This window comes from Podarcis erhardii, assembly GCF_964252035.2.
Source record: "Podarcis erhardii genome assembly, chromosome: 6".
NCBI classification, from domain to species: domain Eukaryota; kingdom Metazoa; phylum Chordata; class Lepidosauria; order Squamata; family Lacertidae; genus Podarcis; species Podarcis erhardii.
The window spans coordinates 2345192-2364934 of NC_138510.1; the positions used below are offsets into that span (position 1 = coordinate 2345192).

The following is a 19743-nucleotide window of genomic DNA, read 5'->3' on the forward strand; positions in this document are numbered from 1 at the left end:
CGAAAGAAAGAGGGGGCTTTGCCATGCCAGACTTAAAGTTGTACTATGAAGCCGCAGCTTTCTGCTGGCTAAAAGACTGGCTACTTCTCGAAGACACTGACGTGTTGGATCTGGAAGGTTTTAACAATGCTTTTGGTTGGCATGCATACTTATGGTATGACAAAGTTAAGATCAATAAGGCCTTTAAGAACCATATTGTCAGGAAAGCAGTGTTCAATGTCTGGACAAAATATAAAGACTTATTGGAGAATAAAACTCCAAGGTGGCTTTCACCTCTGGAAGCTAAGGCCCGAAAAAGACCCAATATGGAGGCCAAATGGCCAAAATATTGGGAAATACTGGAAAAAGATGGAGACAATTGGAAATTGCAGAGTTTGGAGAAAATGAAGGATAAGGTGCGAGACTGGTTACATTACGCTCAGATTAAAGAAGTTTTTAAAAATGACAAAAAGTTAGGGTTCCAGGTGGAGAAATCGAAGTTAGAAACAGAATTGTTAGAACCAAAGACTAAGGTACTATCTAGAATGTATAACTTGCTGTTAAAATGGAATACACAAGACGAAATGGTTAAATCGGCTATGATAAAGTGGGCGCAGGACATTGGGCATAACATTATGTTTGAGGATTGGGAAAGGTTGTGGACCACTGGGCTGAACTAACCCCCAGATGTTGCGCCCAGTGCGGCCGGCCCCCCCTGCACCCCCACGCTACGCCACTGTATCTGACAACCAGAGCAGGTGAGCCTGGGGGCTCCTTCCAACATGATGTTATTTGTCTATGAATACAGGAAAGAGACCTGACCATCACAGGAACAGCCGCTGAAGGAGGGGGACTGACCTAGACATGGTGCAAAGGAAGAGGAGAAGGCGTGCCACTTCTCTGGCCGAACACCACGGGGCTTGCCACGCTGGGCCACCGCTGCAGATCTGGACGATGGGTCTGCCAAGCTTATCCACGTTTCCTGGAGCCGAAGGAAAGTCAGTGCAACCATAAATGTGACAAGATGCCGAGAGAGAGAGAGAGAGAGAGAGAGAGAGAGAGAGAGAGAGAGAGAGAGACTTAGTTCATTGATACCCCACCTTTTCCTCCAAGGAGTTCAATGTGGTGTACTTGGTTCTCCCCCATTTTATCCTCACAAGAACCCTGCGAGGTGGGTCAGGCCGAGAGGCAGTGGCTGCCCCCAAGGTCAAACCCAGTGAGCTTCGTTGCTGAGTGGGAGGATTTGAACCCAGGACTCTCCCAACACTGCAACCCCCACTGGCTCTCGCATTTCCACACCTGCTTTTCAAAACCCTCCCGGTCTAACAGCACCCATTATTTTATTCAACAGAAGAAAAACATAAAAGTGGATTTATTCATTATGGTCTGCTTTCTTTTGGGATAGCTAGAAAGGTTGCAGCCTCGGGGCAGGAGCCGCCAGAAAGTTCTCAGGTGCAAGGCTTTCCAGACCAATGCAACAGTTTCCTGAAGGGGGGTGCATTAGTCTGCTGCAGCACAAAGTGTGCTGTGGTTCCCCCAAAGCCCAGATCACCATGAGATGTGTTAGTTTTTAAAGTGGCACATTGCGGTCTTTGGTGCAAATGGGAGCTGTGCAAGAGGTCAGCTGCGTGCGAAGACGGTGACGGCACTGTTGCAGTACCTGGCAGACATACAATCCCAGAAGATAAAAGCTCTGGACTGAGCGTCTCCCACTGGGCCAGATCCTGTGGGCCAGATCCCGGAGGAGGCGATTCTCTGAGCAGGACATCTGTGGGGGACGTAAGAATGGCGACACTCTCCGCGTTCTTGGAAGCTGGAAGTTCTGAAAGCACAACATCACCTGGCCAGGAGAAAGACGTGAAAGTTAGAGAGTGGCAGAGATGAGTTGTCCCCAAACGCTGTAATCTATGCTGACACCCCCACACCCATCACAAATCAGGACTACCTAAGAAGACCCCACAAATCAGGTCACAGTGTGCCCTGAAATCAGAGAATCTAGACTATATAGTGCCACTGTATTCTGCTCTGGTCAGACCTCACCTGGAGTACTGTGTCCAGTTCTGGGCACCACAGTTCAAGAAGGACACTGACAAACTAGAACGTGTCCAGAGGAGGGCAACCAAAATGGTCAAAGGCCTGGAAACGATGCCTTATGAGGAACGGCTAAGGGAGCTGGGCATGTTTAGCCTGGAGAAGAGGAGGTTAAGGGGTGATATGATAGCCATGTTCAAATATATAAAAGGATGTCACATAGAGGAGGGAGAAAGGTTGTTTTCTGCTGCTCCAGAGAAGTGGACACGGAGCAATGGTTCCAAACTACAAGAAAGAAGATTCCACCTAAACATTAGGAAGAACTTCCTGACAGTAAGAGCTGTTTGACAGTGGAATTTGCTGCCAAGGAGTGTGGTGGAGTCTCCTTCTTTAAGCAGAGGCTTGACAACCATATGTCAGGAGTGCTCTGATGGTGTTTCCTGCTTGGCAGGGGATTGGACTCGATGGCCCTTGTGGTCTCTTCCAACTCTATGATTCTATGATTCTATGATTCTATGATTCTAGACTGGGAAGGGATCTAACGGTCATCTAGTTCAACCCCCTACATTGCAGGAATCTCAGTTAAAGCATCCATAGACAGATGGCCACCCAGCCTCTGCTTAAAAACCTTCAAGGAAGGAGAGTTCACCACTTCCCAAAGGAGTCTGTTCAACCGTCAAACTGTCAGAAAGTTTTTTCAAATGTTTAGTCGGAATCTCCTTTCTTGTAACTTGAAGCCATTGGTTCGAGTCCTACCATCTGGAGCTGGAGAATTGCAGAGAGGAGCTGTCCCATAGGTAGAGCAGGGGAGAGACATATATTGGATCAGACCAAAGGCCCGTCTAGTCCACAGTCGGAGGCAGCAGTACTCCTGAATCCCAGCTGCTGGGAGAGAGAGGGCTGGGGAGAGGGCTCTCGGGCATTCAGAAGCAGAGCCATCAATAGCCCTTCCCTCCTTCATGAATTTCTCTGATCCTCTTTTAAGGGGATCATCAGGGGGTTTGGGCTGGGTGTCCATCAATATGTGGATGATACTCAGCTCTACCTCTCTTTTAAATCAGAACCAGTGAAGGCGGTGAAGGTCCTGTGTGAGTGTCTGGAGGCAGTTGGAGGATGGATGGCGGCTAACAGATTGAGGTTGAATCCTGACAAGACAGAAGTACAGTGGTACTTCAGGTTACATTCGCTTCAGGTTACAGACCTAACCCAGAAACAGTGCTTCAGGATGAGAACAGAAATCGGGCTCCGGCGGCGCGGCAGCAGCAGGAGGCCCCATTAGCTAAAGTGGTGCTTCAGGTTAAGAACAGTTTCAGGTTAAGTACAGACCTCCGGGACAAATTAAGTACTTAACCCGAGGTACCACTGTACTGTTTTGGGGGGACAGGGTATGGGTTGGTGTGGGGGACTCCCTGGTCTTGAACACGGTAACCGTGCCCATTTTGGACTCACAGCTGTCCATGGAGGCGCAGGTTAATTCTGTGTCCAGGGCAGCTGTTTACCAGCTCCATCAGGTACGCAGGCTAAGACCCTCCCTGCCCGCAGACAGTCTCGCCAGAGTGGTGCATGCTCTAGTTATCTCTTGCTTGGACTACTGCAATGCGCTCTACGTGGGGCTACCTTTGAAGGTGACCCAAAAACTACATGAAATCCAGAATGCGGCAGCTATACTGGTGACTGGGAGCGGCCGCTGAGACCATATAACTCCTGCCCTGAAAGACCTACATTGGCTCCCAGAACATTTCCAGGCACAATTCAAAGTGTGGTGCTGACCTTTAAAGCCCTATATGGCCTTGGTCCAGTATACCTGAAGGAGCGTCTCCACCCCCATCGTTCTGCCTGGACACTGAGGTCCAGCGCTGAGGGCCTTCTGGTGGTTCCCTCCCTGCGAGAAGCAAAGCTACAGGGAACCAGGCAGAGGGCCTTCTTGGTAGTGGCACCCGCCCTGTGGAACTCCTTCCCATCATATGTCAAGAAATAAACAACTATCTGACTTTTAGAAGATTTCTGAATGCAGCCCATTTTAAGGAAATTTTAAAGGATTGATTTTTTAAAATGTTTTTAGATACGTTGTAAACTGCCCAGAGGGATGCGGGTGGCGCTGTGGGTTAAACCACAGAGCCTAGGACTTGCAGATCAGAAGGTCGGCGGTTCAAATCTCCGTGACGGGGTGAGCTCCCGTTTCTTGGTCCCTGCTCCTGCCAACCTAGCCGTTCGAAAGCACGTCAAAGTGCAAGTAGATAAATAGGTACCGCTCCGGCGGGAAGGTAAACGGCGTTTCCGTGCGCTGCTCTGGTTCGCCAGAAGCGGCTTAGTCATGCTGGCCACATGACCCGGAAGCTGTACGCCGGCTCCCTCAGCCAATAAAGCGAGATGAGCGCCGCAACCCCAGAGTCAGCCACGACTGGACCCAATGGTCAGGGGTCCCTTTAGCTTTACCTTTTTAAGCTGCCCAGAGTGGCTGGGGAAACTCAGCCAGATGGGTGGGGTATTAACAACAACAACAACAACAACAACAACAACAACAACAACAACAACAACAACCATTTGAACAGGAAGGCAGTCTGTGCATATTGTTTTTTAATTTGTTGAAAGCCTCCCAGAGTGGCTGGGGGAACCCAGTCAGATTGGCAGTGCGCATATATACAGGTGTGTGTGTGTATTCCAAATTGGTGGCTACAATTGGTGTGTGTATTCCAAATTCCCTCTGTCCCCTTTCTCCAAGCCGTGCATAACTGTGTCGTGCGCCGTCTTTCTCCCCAATGCTGCAACCTTTTGCACATAACCCTGAGCCCGCGATGCCAGCGCATCATGCGGACTTCAGTGTGCCCGTCCCCCGCAGGCTTCTGAGAACGCTTCTGCTCTGCTTCCTCCCAACCCTTCCCTTTATTCCCACTCTCACCTTTCCCAGCTGCTGCCTTTGCTCTGGCCGTGCGAGGAGAGCACACGGCCGACGTCCTTTTCCGGTGCCCCTCCTGGCCCTTCCCGGCCTTCTCCGCCCCCAGTAGGCCACCCGCCGAGGAGCCCAGCTGACGGTGGCCTTTCAGGAATGAGAATTTATTGCTGGCAGTGGGACAGTCGGCTGGAGGCTTCAGGAGTCTCGAGTGGCCTGGCTTGGAAGAGTCGTCCTCTGCTTTCTCAGTCTTGTTTGGCTGCTCCGAGAGGATTTGGGGAGCCCCCGGGCCCGATCCCTCCAGAGGCTGCACGCCTGCGCTTTCCAAGGCAGAAGAGGAGACCTGCTTTGACGTATCTATCTCTTCCAAAATAGCTGCCATCAACCCAGAGCTGAAGCTGACGGGGTTCTTGAGGGCCGCCACGTACGACTCGCGGTACCTGCACCTTGGCTCATGGACCTTGGCGTCTTGGCCCAGCCGCCGCCTCAGGCAAGGCGTGCAGGGCCCTTCCTCTGAGTTTTGCCCCTTCCCACAGCTCCAGCCCCCCGCCATCTCCCCGTCGTCCCCGTTCACCAAAATGAGGTCCTTCTCCACCTTGGGTGACGGTGCATCTCTGTGCAGCTGCTCCCCAAGGGCTGACCCTGTTGCCTTGGCGGGAGGAGAATTATCCTGCTTCCCTTCTTCGGAAAACCCCAGGAGATTCACGTATTCGCCTTCCAGGTTGTCACCGATGATGTCGCACAGACTCGGCAAAGCAAAGAGAGCGGATTTCTTCCAGGTTCCTTCTACAACTTTGATGAGGCCAGGATACTTAACCGGAGAGGACTGCAAGCTCCCTGAGTCAGGACTGCAGTCCGGACGCGGATTTGCTAGGTGGGTTGAGGACTCTTGCTCCACCAAACCTTCCGTTTTGGGCACCCCAACAAATTCCGGGACGGCTATTTTATTCCACGGGAGGGGGACGATCCCATTCCCCGTGGCCACCAGGCAGGTGTGGAGCGTTGGCCGGTCCAGGTCTCGGTTGACCTCCTCCAGCCACTCTTTGGTGAACAGCAAGGAGCAGGACGCTTCGGGGACGGAGATCTTCTCCACGGTGGTGAGGTCTCTGGAGAGGCACTTGACCACCAGGCAGGCCGACTGCTCCCCACAGGGCTCCGCTTGCAGGTAGAAGTCCCCCGGGCGAAGAAGAAGGGGGTTGAGAGGTCCGAGGTGGACGACCACTTTCTCGCGAAGGCACAGGGGCCACCCTTCGTGGAGGAAGACGCAGCCGGAGTAAGGAGCCTGCAGATGGGCACAAAAAAGGGGGAGAGAAGGAGAATATATTATATTCTTTTCATATTTTCTTTTCTTGTGATTTTGGCATTTATGCCAGAAGACAATTATTAGAGGCCTCACAACACAATAGGCACAATTCTATGCTACAAATGGTTCAGGACCTGCTGTCGGACAGGAATGATCAAATTACTTTAATAGTGGCTGAATTTTTGAGTGCTGTCCATGTAGAAAAGCTGGGCCATTATAAAGAGATTTAGTGGTTCTTAATTGATTGGTGATGCGATGATGTTGTATTGGATTATTTATGCAAATTGATTTTCTCTGGAGTTAAAGATCTGACTGGGACAAACCTTGTTAGGTTGAGCTCATATTTCGCACAATTTGTATACGGTGTCTATTTGATAATGTGTGGTTTGCTATGCCTAATAAAGGATATATTTATTTATTTATAATTATGGGATGCAACGTCTCCTTGCTTCCTCAGCCTGTCCAGTAGACCTGAAGGAGCGTCTCCACCCCCATCGTTCTGCCCAGACACTGAGGTCCAGCTCCGAGGGCCTTCTGACGGTTCCCTCCCTGTGAGAAGCCAAGTTACAGGGAACCAGGCAGAGGGCCTTCTCGGTGGTGGCGCCCGCCCTGTGGAATGCCCTCCCACCAGATGTCAAAGAGAAGAACAGCTACCAGACTTTTAGAAGACATCTGAAGGCAGCCCTGTTTAGGGAAGCTTTCGATGTTTAATAGGCTATTGTATTTTAATATTGTGTTGGAAGCCGCGCAGAGTGGCTGGGGAAACCCAGCCAGATGAGTGGGGTATAAATAAGAAATTATTATTATTATTATTATTATTATTATTATTATTATTATTACTATTCCATGGGCCTGCATTAGACAAGATCATGATGGGAGGATGTGGTCCTCTCTACGCTGTCTCTAATGCAACCAACCTCCATCTGCCATGCATGCTTTAATGGAGATTCCTGCATTTGAAGGGGGTTGGACTAGATTGACTTAGGGGGTCCCTTCCCATTCTAACCTGGTGCTCTACGGATGTTTTGGACTTTTGTGGAAAGGAAGAGGCTGAGAGGTGACATGATCGCCACCTTCAAATTTCAGAAGGGCTGTCTGGGTCCCAGGGAAGATGGAGCAAGCTTGAATAAAAAATCAAGATAACAAGCTTTTTATAAAATAATGGAAATGGTTTAGTGAATATTTACAGATAAGTTTCACACAGATAAAAACATTGGCAGGATTATTGTAATAACCTGCAGCTTCATAAGAGTTTATATTTAAAGTAGATAATTAAATTAAATGATAATTAAATTTAAGATAATTAAATTATACTTTAAGATAATTAAAGTAGCAAATTAAATGAACTGAATATGCAGAAGATATTAACAACCGCAGAAAGAGGGGGAAGGAAGTCAAACCCTGAAATGTTAAAATGATTGTGAAAGGAATGAAATGTATAAATTTGAAAAGTATAAATAAAAACCTTTTTTTAAAAAAGGAAGATGGAGCAGGCTTGTTTTCTGGTGCTTCAGAACCAGTGGGTTCAAATGACAAGGAAGGAGATTCTGACTCGACATTAGGAAGGACTTTCTGAGAGTAAGAGCTCTTTGACAGAGGAATGGACGGTGGTGGATTGCCAAGGGTTGGACTAGATGACCCCTGGGGTCCCTTCCACCTCTGTAATTCTAAGACTATAGCTCCCATGGCAGAGACTGATGGCAGTTGCAGTCCAAGACCCCTGGAGGGCACCAGGTTGGGGAAGGATGCTCTAAAGGGCAGCTACCCAAAGCCCGGGCAATTCCTCTTGCACTTACGCAGGCCGCCTGCCGCACGTGTTCCAGAAGGCGCTTGGAAGGGATAAGGAAGTCCAGCAGGCAGCACAGCCCATCGCTGTGGTATTTGGCCTCCAGGACGCGGAAGAGCTGGCTGAGGACAGTGGGGGCCGTGATGTCAAACGGGGGGTAGAGGCCCGAGAGCGTGTTCTGCACGGCAACATCCAGGGATTGGGGGTCCTTTAAGGGAAGGGGGACAGGAAACAGTCAGAGCAGTTCACAATCAATTACATATACACAGACACACATATGAATTCACCTTGTTTTGAGTCAGACCATGGGGTCATCTGGCTCAGAACCAGATCTCGTCCATTGTGGTTTCTCTCCGTTTTGATTTCCCCCTAGTCTCAAGTTCAGATCTCACCATTTGCGTGCTGGTTCCTGCATTGCAGAGGGTTGGACTGGATGATTTCTGGGTGGCCCTTCCTACCCTCCAGTTCTATGGTTCTCTGAGTTTCTCACTCCTCTTTAGGCTTTCAGGGCACAAACAGGCCACAGAGCTTTATCTCTGCCCTTGCCAGCTTCGACCTACAGCAGACGCAATTTGCCTCATAGGTCACAGTCCGTATTTAGCTCTCCTTGACGCGGACGGGCAGGGATGGGGGCCAGAGGCCTCAGCAAAGACGAAGGCTGGCTTACAAGCCAGTGCCACCAGTGGCTGTCTCAGTAGGCTTCTCTTGTGGCCACCAACGTCCCACAACAATGAAGGACAACAGTGCTGGTCAACAAATATTTCGGCCTGGAGGCCTTGAGTCTTGGAACTCTCTGGGCAGCTTTCAAAACTTTTTTTTAAAAACCCAGTTAATACACACATTTCCAACTATCATCACTGGTCAAACACATTAGCAGGGTTTTGCTGTGCTCCAAAACCTGCAGCACTGATTTATTTCCTTTTTTACTACCTCCAAGGAGCTCAAGGTGGCATCCATAATTCTCCTCCTCATTGTTTTATCCATGCAACAACAGCCTTGGGAGGTAGGTGAGGCTGAGAGGCAGTGGCCGGCCCACAAGGTCACCCAGTGAGCAGCAGGATTTGAACCCTGGTCTCTCCCAGATCTTTGTCCAACTCTCTAACTAGCAACCACTGCTCTGCCACTAGCTCTCTACACTTGTTTAACCACCTGCACTTCACGGGGTTGGACTAGATGACCCTGGGGTGTCCCTTCCAACTCTATGATTCTGTGATAGCAAGGGAGACGAAATGAGTAGACCTATATACAGCATCACCTCCCGGCAAATAGAAGGGGAAGAAATGGAGGCAGTGGGAGATTTTACTTTCTTGGGCTCCATGATCACTGCAGATGGTGACAGCAGTCACGAAATTAAAAAACGCCTGCTTCTTGGGAGAAAGGCGATGGCAAACCTAGACAGCGTCTTAAAAAGCAGAGACATCACCTTGCCAACAAAGGTCCGTATAGTTATAGCTCTGGTTTTCCCAGCAGTGATGTATGGAAGTGAGAGCTGGACCATAAAGAAGGCTGATCATCAAAGAATAGATGCTTTTGAATTATGGTGCTGGAGGAGACTCTTGAGAGTCCCATGGACTGCAAGAAGATCAAACCTCTCCATTCTTAAGGAAATCAGCCCTGAGTGCTCACTGGAAGGACAGATCCTGAAGCTGAGGCTCCAAGACTTTGGCCACCTCATGAGAAGAGAAGACTCCCTGGAAAAGACCCTGATGTTGGGAAAGATGGAGGGCACAAGGAGAAGGGGACGACAGAGGACGATATGGTGGCACAGTGTTCTCGAAGCTACCAGCATGAGTTTGACCAAACTGCAGGAGGCAGTGGAAGACAGGAGGGCCTGGTGAGCTCTGGTCCATTGTGTCATGAAGAGGCGGACACGACTAAACAACTAAACAACAACAACAATAGAGTGGTACCTCGGGTTATGTACTTAATTCGTTCCAGATGTCCTTTCTTAACCTGAAACTGTTCTGTACCTGAAGCACCACTTTAGTTAATGGGGCCTCCTGCTGTCGCCGCGCTGCCGGAGCACGACTTCTGTTCTCATCCTGAAGCAAAGTTCTTAACCCGAGGTACTATTTCTGGGTTAGCGGAGTCTGTAACCTGAAGCATCCGTAACCCGAAGCGTCTGTAACCCAAGGTACCAGTGTATACAGCTTGGGTAACAAGGGCTCCAATCACAAGAGTCTGAAAAGCTCTCATCTGGTTCCAGCGTGAGATCAACCCTTCTGGATCTCAACCTCTGGCAAGCCTCTGTTTGTGTTGAGATGGAAACCTCTGACCAGGAAATCTCTCCCTGGCCTCTGTGTTTGCACAGAGGACTCTTGGCGGTGCCTCGATCACCCGTCCAATGTAAGCAAGTCGAGCGCTGGCCCACCCTGACGCCCCTGGCCTGGGGGACCCGAGTCGGCTCTCCCAAAGAGCACCCTCCCTCTTGCTCCCGGGGTGGCCTCTGGGGAACTGCTCTCGCTCAGCCCGACATGAAAGATGTTTGCGGAGCTCTGTTCTTGCAGCCCACGCTCTGGAGGGACCACCCCATTTATCCTGCAAGCCAGACCTCTTTCCAGACTCGGCGTTCCTGGCAGATGGCCGAGGAGGAGAAGGAGGAGTAGGAGAAGCTGCTCCTGGGTGATGAGAGGGAGATCTTGCGAGAGGGGCCTGTTGCTCTCCCCAAAACATCTCTGCCTCCCACAAAAGCTGCAGCGCTGCCAGCCAGCCCTGGAAATTTTATCACCCTCCTCGTGATGCTCTCTTGCTGCGCTCCCTGCCAAAAGCTCTGGCTTCGGGAATCAGGCGGCCAAGTGGAAATCCCAGCTGCGCCGACGAGCTGGATTTAAATTGGAAGGAACTTGCACCTCCTCTCCGTCCCGTTCTGTTTATGGAAAAGTTCTGGGAAGCGTTTGCGCAGCTGAAGGAATGCTTCGTGCCGGTGGATAGTATTGCCGGGGCTGGGTCTTGTTAGCTGACCTGCTGGAATGCTTTGCGCTCATCTAAACACCAGAGGTTTCAGTGGAGCTGGTCAGGTTCATGGACCCAGAAATCTGTAGAGCTGGAAGAGACCCGAAGTGTCATCCTGTCCAAACCCCTGTGGTTGTGTTACATTGCGATGTGCTATAATTATGGTCATTGTGTTTAAACTGTTAAACCTGTAAACGGAATGTGATTCAGAAGGTGACGGAGCGGGGGCCAGAGAGTGGAAGAAATATATCTCTGCTGTGAGAACTGTTTCAGATTTTAGACACTTGACGAGTTGTTTGGGGCCACAAATAAGCCTAGATTCATTATTTTGTCTCATTAAAACCACAGCTGAAAAATCAGAGGGTGCATCTGAGTCCCACTGAATTCAACGGCTAAATCTCGTTGATTTTCGCAAACCAGGTTTGCGCTTGAAGCAAAATGTGAATCATGCATTTCACGGAATGAAAATTCTGCTCTCTCCTCACAAGGTATTCTAGAAGGTCTTTGAGAGGAGAACTTTGCTTCCTCACTTTTGACCTTGGGTTGGGGGTAGGTGGGCTTCCCTGAAAGCTCTTCCCTTTCCCATTAAAACCCCAGAACCTTCTGGTGCAGTGGGACATGGGGGGCAGAGAAGAACACTGCTCCGGATCCCACCCCATCACTTCAAACACACGGTTTGAGGCATTTTATGGCTTGGTGAGGATTACTGCTGTGATTTCACAGAGATTTGAGACTTTGCCTCCTCTTTGGCTTCCCACTGCCTCAGAAAGACTTGTGGGCCCTGCAAGCCTCCTGTAACCTCCCTGCTTCTCCCCCAAATTTATTCTGTTAAAAAGAGTTTGCTGGATGAGGCCAAGGGCCCATCTAGTCCAGCCTCCTGTTGTCACAGTGCCCCACCAGGTGCCCCTTAGGGAAGCCTGCAAGCAGGATCTGAGCATATTATTATTATTATTATTATTATTATTAGTACCCCGCTCATCTGGCTGGGTTTCCCAGGCACTCTGGGCGGCTTCCAACAAAGATTAAAAATACATTAAAATGTCACACATTAAAAACTTCCCTGAACAGGGCTGCCTTCAGATGTCTTCTGAATGTCAGGTAGTTGTTTATCTCTTTGACATCTGATGGGAGGGCTTTCCACAGGGCGGGTGCCACCACCGAGAAGGCCCTCTACCTGGTTCCCTGTAACTTGGCTTCTCGCAATGAGGGAACCGCCAGAAGGCCCTCGGAACTGGACCTCAGTGTCTGGGCAGAGTCCTCTCTCCTCCTGAGGTTTCCAGAAATTGGGTTTCAGAAGACTTACTGTCTCCAGTGTGGAGGCAGCGCAGAGCCATCCTGGTTAGCCCCCTTCTGATAGCCCCCTTCTGCATGAATTTGTCTCAAACCTCTTTCAAAGCCATCTAGGTTGGTGGTCATCACAGTTCATCTCTCTTTGCGCTCTGCCTCTGAAGCCACTTATCAAAACCAATCTCTCTCCTTCTCTTCTGCAAGGGGGAGAGAGAATCCTCTAAATCTGAGGGAGGGAGGGAGCAAGGCCGCCTGAGGGGTCCCAGCTGCAAGGATCGAGCCAAGTGTTCAGACTGTCGCTCAGAGGCAGCCTTGTGCCAATGGAGCCGAAAGGGGAAAGGGCTGGCTGGGTGGGTGGGTGCGCTGAGGGAGAGCAGATCTATTAATTCCTCTGTTTTCTGGACCTGATCCCTTCTGTCTGCAATGAGGCAGAGCCAGGCGGTTTTCCTAACCGCATCGGCTTCCCAGCCCCACACACTCCCTTTCCAAACAGCTGCTAATGATCTCTGCATCCCTCAGCCGCTCTCTCGGTGCCAAACTTTTGTTCCGAGCGGCAAGCTGTGCGTGAGAAAGGGGATCCTCTTCCCAGGCAGGGAGAGGAGGAGGAGGACGAGGAGGGAACCTGCTTCATCTTGCAAACTGAGAAGCGGGAGCCCTGGTTGGCAGGCCTAAGAACATAAGGAGAGCGGGCTGCTGGATCAGCCCCATGGCCCATCTAGTCCACAATCCTGTTTTCACAGGAGCCAACCAGGTGCCCCTTACAGGAAGCCCACAAGCAAGACCTGAGCACAAGAACAGCTTTCCCTCCAGCAGATTCCAGCTACTCCAATGGCTACAGCTTTGTCAATAGTGACTGAGCTGAGCAACTGTTAAAGAAGAAACAGCCCACAAGGCCATATGCTCCAGCATTTCTCCAATGAAAATAGGGAGCTTCCAACATATAGAAGAACATCGGACATTTAAAAACTTCCCCATACAGGTGTGCCTTCAGATGTCTTCTAAAGCTTGTATTTATCTCCTTGGCTCGGGGGTTGCATAACTCCCTACCCTCCAGCATTTCTTTGATGAAAATAGGGATGTCCTAAGGAAAAGAGATGGGACGCAGGTGGCGCTGTGGGTTAAACCACAGAGCCTAGGACTTGCCGATCGGAAGGTCGGCGGTTCGAATTCCCTCGACAGGGTGAGCTCCCATTGCTCAGTCCCTGCTCCTGACCACCTAGCAGTTTGAAAGCACGTCGAAGTGCAAGTAGATAAATAGGTACCGCTCCGGCGGGAAGGTAAATGACTTTTCCGTGCGCTGCTCTGGTTCGCCAGAAGCAGCTTAGTCATGCTGGCCACATGACCCAGAAGCTGTATGCCGGCTTCCTCGACCAATAAAGCGAGATGAGCGCGGCAACCCCAGAGTTGGCCACGACTGGACATAATGGTCAGGGGTCTCTTTACCTTTAAGGAAAAGAGGGACATTCCAGGATCAAATGAGAAACTGGGGCAGCTTCTGTAAATCCAGGGCTGACCCTAGAAAACAGGGGCACTTGGGAGGGTCTGCAAGGATGTAGTACCACAGAGTTGGGTTGCAGCACTCATAAAATCAATATCCACACTTATATTTTGCCCCGTGCTTTCTAGGCAAAGGTCCTGTGCTTTAAAGCTCTGTGTCTGAGTGCTCTTCACGCCTCCCCCCCCCCCCGGCAAAAACCTGCTCTTTAAAGCTGAAGCACAACTCAAGACAATTCCGTTTCTCCACGGATTGCCATTTGCTCCGATTCCATGGTAAAGAGTGGGTTTTGAAGCGAAAGCTCCGGGGCGAAAAATGAGAGCTAGGATAGAGAACTTTGAAGCACTGACCTGCCTGGGAAGCCCATAGGGAAGGTAGGTGTGGATAAGCCCATAGGCTCATAGAACGGTAGCTAGAAGGAACCTCATCTAGTCAAACCCCTTTCAAAGCAGGAATCCCAGACACATGACCGCCACCAAAACTCTGTTTAAAAACCTCCGGCAAAGGAATGCTACATCGGCACCTCCACTGGTACAAACCGAGGCCGGACAATATGTGTGGAGGGCAGGAGAATCATAGAATTGTAGAGCCGGAAGGGGACACCAAGGGCCATCTAGACCAACCCCCTGCAATGCAAGGATCACAGGCACAGAATCCCTGACCTAGTGGCCCTGCCAGCTCTCTTTAAGAGCCTTCAATGGAGGAAATTCCACCCCCCTTCCAAGGTGGTCCTTTTCACTGTCAGACTGATCCCACCAACAGAATGTTCTTCCAAATGCTGAGTCAGAATCTCATTCCTTGTCATTTGAATCCATTAGCTGGAGCCCTCCCCTCTTGGAGCAGCAGAAAGCAAGCTTGCTCCATCTTCCATCTGACCTTCAGATATTTGAAGACGGGTGTCACATTACCTCTCATGTCTTGTCCAGGCTAAACATACCCGACGCCCTCCGTCCGCAAGATCCCGGTCCTAATCAACATTTTTGAACCAATACATAAATATGTGCAACAGGCAAAGGTGTCTCTTTACCTGGCCAAGTGAGGTCAGGCAATCCTCCGCCAAAAGCACCCAAAAGTTTGCACATTGTGAGACACCCCTGCACCTCCAACCCTTTGCCCAGGGTGACATTCCTAGCAACTAGAGGTTCTCCAAGGAATCACACACTTTCTCCTGCACTGATTGAATTCCTGACACTTCACCCCTGACAGGTACAAAGGAAGACAGGTGGCTGCCTTATCCTGAGGCAGGCCATTGCTCCACCCAGTTCAGTATTGTCTACCCTGACTGGCAGCAGCTGTCCGGGGTTTCAGGCAGCGAAATCTCCCAACCCTTTCCAGAGATGCTGGTGAAGAGCGATCCTGGGGCCTCCTGCCACTGAGCCCCTCCCCAAGCCCAAAGATGTCCAACGGCTTCAGGAATGATGCTTTGACTCAGCCCAGCAACCATGAGGAATTGTGTTGGATCCAAAGACCTACTGACTGTGGCCCCATCTCAGATGCCACTTTGCTGAAGCAGAGCAGAGGTGACCTTGCTGGCCTCACCTCTTGTCCCAAACCACCAGGGGCATCGCTAGCATGAACACAACTACTTAAAAACTCCCTCACCATCAGCTTCCCATCTCCGTCAATTCCCACGGAAGGTCCACAGGCTTTGCAAAGTCTACACCCAACAGCTGCTGGGAAACCAATGAAATGCCCCGTCTGACTAAGAAGGTCCTCCAACCGCTCCAGACCGGCTGTCTTTTGAAGGAGCAGGTGGTTGCAGGAACCTTATTTAGGGCAGCCTCGTTCCATGGGACAGGCACCTGCAGCTCTGGAAAGCTCTCAGAACAAGAAGAGAATCATAGAATCGGAGAACTGTAGAGTTGGAAGGGACCCTGAGGGTCATCTAGTCAAAGGTTATCAAGAGAAAGGGGACCTCTTGATCATTCCAAATGCCGAGTCATAGAATCACAGAAGGGGTCCCAAGGGTCAGCTAGCCCAACCCCCTGGAATGTAGGAATCACAGCTAAAAAGTCCCTGACAGGTGGCCCTCCGACCCCAGTTTAAACACCTCCTATGAAGGAGAGAAAAGGGAGGCGGGTGGCGCTGTGGGTTAAACCACAGAGCCTAGGACTTGTCGATCAGAAGGTTGGGGGTTCGAATCCCCGCGACGGGGTGAGCTCCCATTGTTTGGTCCCTGCTCCTGCCATCCTAGCAGTTGAAAAGCATGTCAAAGTGCAAGTAGATCAATAGATACCACTCTGGTGGGAAGGTAAACGGTGTTTCCGTGCGCTGCTCTGGTTTGCCATAAGCGGCTTAGTCATGCTGGCCACATGACCCGGAAGCCGTACGCCGGCTCCCTCGGCCAATAAAGCGAGATGAGCGCCGCAACCCCAGAGTCGGCCACGACTGGACCTAATGGTCAGGGGTCCCTTTACCTTTACCTTTTCTGAAGGAGAGACTACCCAGGAAGCCCATTCCACAGCCGAACAGCCACAAGGACAATCGGTATCCTACACTGATCCCAATTCCTCCTCCCTCCCACTTATTTAAAGAAGCAAACCCAGAGCCTGGAACAGAAGCCCTCTCCTCCCTCCCTGCTGCCCCATCTTAGCTGCCCCACAAGACAGAGAGCCGAAAGAGGGTGGTCTCGCGTTGTGGCCGAGCCAGGGAGAAACTAAACAGCCACAAACGAAGCCCTTCGGATTACCATGGTTCCCTCGGAAGCGACGCTGGAAGGGGCAGAGAAGCGAGGGGGGCACCAAGTCCCAGCGCCGCCGCCGCCCCCTCCAAAAGAAACCTCCTGGATCACTTGTTGGCAAACTCCTTGCTGCTGCGTCTGGGTCTCGCATCAAGCTCCTTCCCAGCCATCTGGGCTGCTGGGCTTGTCTTCTGCGTTGGGGGCACCACCAGGTGTGCCCCACACCCCCCAAGGAGACGGCGGGGAGGCCTCAGGCCAGCTTGCCAACCCTCCAGCCTCAACCCTGCCAGAGTCCAGCGCCACTGGTTGCTCCTCTCCAAACTTCTCCCATCCTTCGCGTCTTGCAAAAGAAAAAGGAACCCGCTCTCTCTAGCTGCGAGGGGGAGGGATTGAGGAGTGGAAAGGAGGAGAAAAGAGGGGGAGGCTCATCTGAGCTTTAAAAAGCTGCCTCTCTCTCTCTCTTTTCCTGGCTGGCGTTGCTGGAGAGGCTCTCGCAGAGCAATGCCAGAGCCAACGAACAGCGGTCCTCTTTGTGCCCAGCGGCAGAGGCCCTGCCCCGTGGCCAGACAGGCCTGGAACCAGCTGCAGGGTGCCCAGGAAGGCTTGGGGGGTGCAGGATCCAGCCCTGATGTCACACGGGCCCTTTGCACCTGGGATCAAAGCCGCCAGGTCAACGGGCCAGCGAAACCATCGCTCTCCTTCCAGGCTTGTTTCTGTCCAGCTGTCCTTTTGCGCGCGCGCGCACACACTCACCAAATCCTCGCAGCAGTTTCTTTTCTCTCCTTGTGCTCTGAAAGGGGCCTGCCAGCCGCAGAGGCCTGTCAATGGGGCAGCTAAGCTTAAGGGGCCCCCTCTCTCCCCCCCCCCGTTTCCTTTCTAAGGAGGTGACGGCATCCCCTTCCCAAGCTCTTGGAGGCAGAAGAACTCAGGGGAGCAAAATAAGCAGGGTGGGAAATGGGGAATCAAGGAGGATGCAGATCTCCACCGGTCCATACGCAACACCCCAATTATTTTATTTTCTGCTTCCAAATGCACATTTCCCAAGACGGAGGCCTCTTTCGTGCCGCACTCAGAGGTGTTTCTGCGCCTCTAAGACTGGGCTTGTGTAGAATTCATGGAGGAGAGGCTGTCGATGGCTCCTAGCCAGGACTCCGCAGTCAGAGGCAGCAAGTCCCAATTGCTGGAAACTTCTGGAGTCGGGGAGAGGCTCTTGCTCTCGGATCCTGTTTGCAGGTTTCCGACACGCATCTGGCTGCTGGCCCCTGTGAGAACAGGATGCTGGACTAGACGGGCCATTGGCCTCATCCAGCAAGCCATTCTTATGTTCATTCCAAACTTCAGCAGACCCTCCAAGTGCCCCTATTTTCCAGGGACGTCCCTGATTTAGAAAAGCCGTCCCTGTTTCTGATCTGATCCCGGAATGTCCCGCTTTTCCTTAGAATATCCCTGTTTTCACTGGAGAAACGTTGGAGGGTATGGAGTTATCCGACCCCCGAGCTGTCTGAAGGCAATCTTGTATAGGGAAGGGGTTTTTTTTTAATGTTTAATGATTTACTATGTTTTTATATATGTTGGAAGCTGCCCACAGTGGCTGGGGCAACTCAGTGAGATGTGTGGGGTAGAAATAGTAAAATTATCATTATGGAATGCGATGTCCCTATTTCATCAGAGAAATGTTGGGTGGTATGCTTCAGTTTTCATTTAGTTATTTTGGGGTTAATCCGTATGTGTGTGTGTGTGTGTGTGTGTGTGTGTGTGTGTGTGCATCTATCTATCACACACACACACACACACACACACATATCCATATAGATTCCCCCCCCCCATGGGTTCCCCTAACTGGCCCATTCTCTCTCTCTCTCTCTCTCTCTCTCTCTCCTGCACAGTGTTATTTTGGCCACATAAGGATGCAATTGTCATTAGTAGCAGAGATGGATGGATCAATCTATATTTGGTTCATTTCAGTTTCCTACATCTTCATTCATAGATACGTTCCATCATTTTCTGCATTTGTCAGCATTTTTTTTAAATAAAAAGCTGCATGAAAATTTGCATTAGGTTCACACATGTGTTTTGTTTTTACAAAATACATTTTGTGCACATTAAATCATTTGAACACATGTTAGCCATAAGTGTGTGCATGTGTGTGTGTTCATGTATATTTCAGTACTTATTACTTCAGAAGGTGCAGGCTAAGTGTGGCCAGAATAAGACCCTCAAGCATAATTGTTCATTTTTTGATTGCACTGGGAACCGGGTTCGATTCCCCGTTCCTCCACATGCAGCTGCTGGGTGACCTGGGGCCAGTCACATTTCTCTGAAGTCTCTCAGCCTCACTCACCTCACAGAGTGTTTGTTGTGGGGGAGGAAGGGAAAGGAGAATGTGAGCCGCTTTGAGACTCCTCCGGGTAGTGATAAAGCGGGATATCAAATCCAAACTCTTCTTCTTTACATACCACCTTTTCTTCCAAGGAACTCAAGATAATGTAATCTCACTGTGTAATCTCACTGTATACAAGTTGTACAAGTGACAATAAAGTATTTCAATTTCAATTTCAAGATGCTTTACATTATTCTCCGCTCCTTGTTTTGTCCCCACAACAATCCTAGGAGGCAGGTCAGGCTGAAAGTGGCAGTGACTGGCCCAAGGTCATTCAGCGAGCTTCGTGGCTGAGTAGGGAATCGAACCCTGGTCTACCAGGCACTCTCGCCACTATTCCACACTCCTTATCACTCTAATTATTAGTGCATGGGATACATTCCCACTCTGTGCATGTGCAGGAACCGCAGAGCTGGTGCCTGGCTTGCAAGCCAAATCTTGAGCCACGTTTGCCCATCTTTTCTGACTCAAGTGAAGAGTTGAGATGAGGGTCTCTCCTGGCCACCCCTCCCTCATCCCCCACCCACTCTGCTCAGCCCCCACCCCTGCTGCTCCGCACAGCTGCCTACGGCAACCCTCTGCATGGCTTTTCAGCTTCTTTGGAGAGGCACAGAGTTCCCATTCACAGATGCAGAGGAGCTTGTGAGGCCCCGTCCCGAGAGCCTCCTCAGAAGTCACCAACCCCCTTTCTTATATCTTATTCTATTATTATTTTTTGCCAGTCACCCCTGCCCCTGCGCTCTGGGCATCCATTGTATCTCAGGTTGCCTCTCCAGACATCATGTCACTGAGCGGAAGCGCTGGATGGGGTCAAGGGGGAGAGGAGGGTCTCGGGATGAGCTGGTGGGCAAGGAGGGAACAGGGAGGTTTTTATGGGAGAGGCTGACATCAGGGCGTGTGACGCGAAGCAAGGGGAGAGCCTCTGAATATGCCTTTCAGTGGGGAAGATATTTCTGAAAC

The 19743-nt window shown here is 50.8% G+C and overlaps 1 protein-coding gene across 1 annotated transcript in view; it reads right to left on the reverse strand.

Annotated features, from left to right (window-relative positions):
• The window catches only part of KIAA1755, a 31639-nt gene extending 14846 nt beyond the window's left edge, over positions 1–16793 (reverse strand). Inside the window, exons 1-5 of the mRNA XM_081867519.1 lie at positions 16413–16793; positions 8000–8197; positions 4910–6182; positions 1640–1819; positions 838–961 (exon numbers count right to left, since the gene is read on the reverse strand). Of these exons, the coding sequence (XP_081723645.1) occupies positions 838–961; positions 1640–1819; positions 4910–6182; positions 8000–8197; positions 16413–16415 (1778 nt within the window). The 5' untranslated portion in view covers positions 16416–16793. The remainder of the gene's footprint in view (positions 1–837; positions 962–1639; positions 1820–4909; positions 6183–7999; positions 8198–16412) is intronic.
• Positions 16794–19743: the final 2950 nt, after the last annotated feature.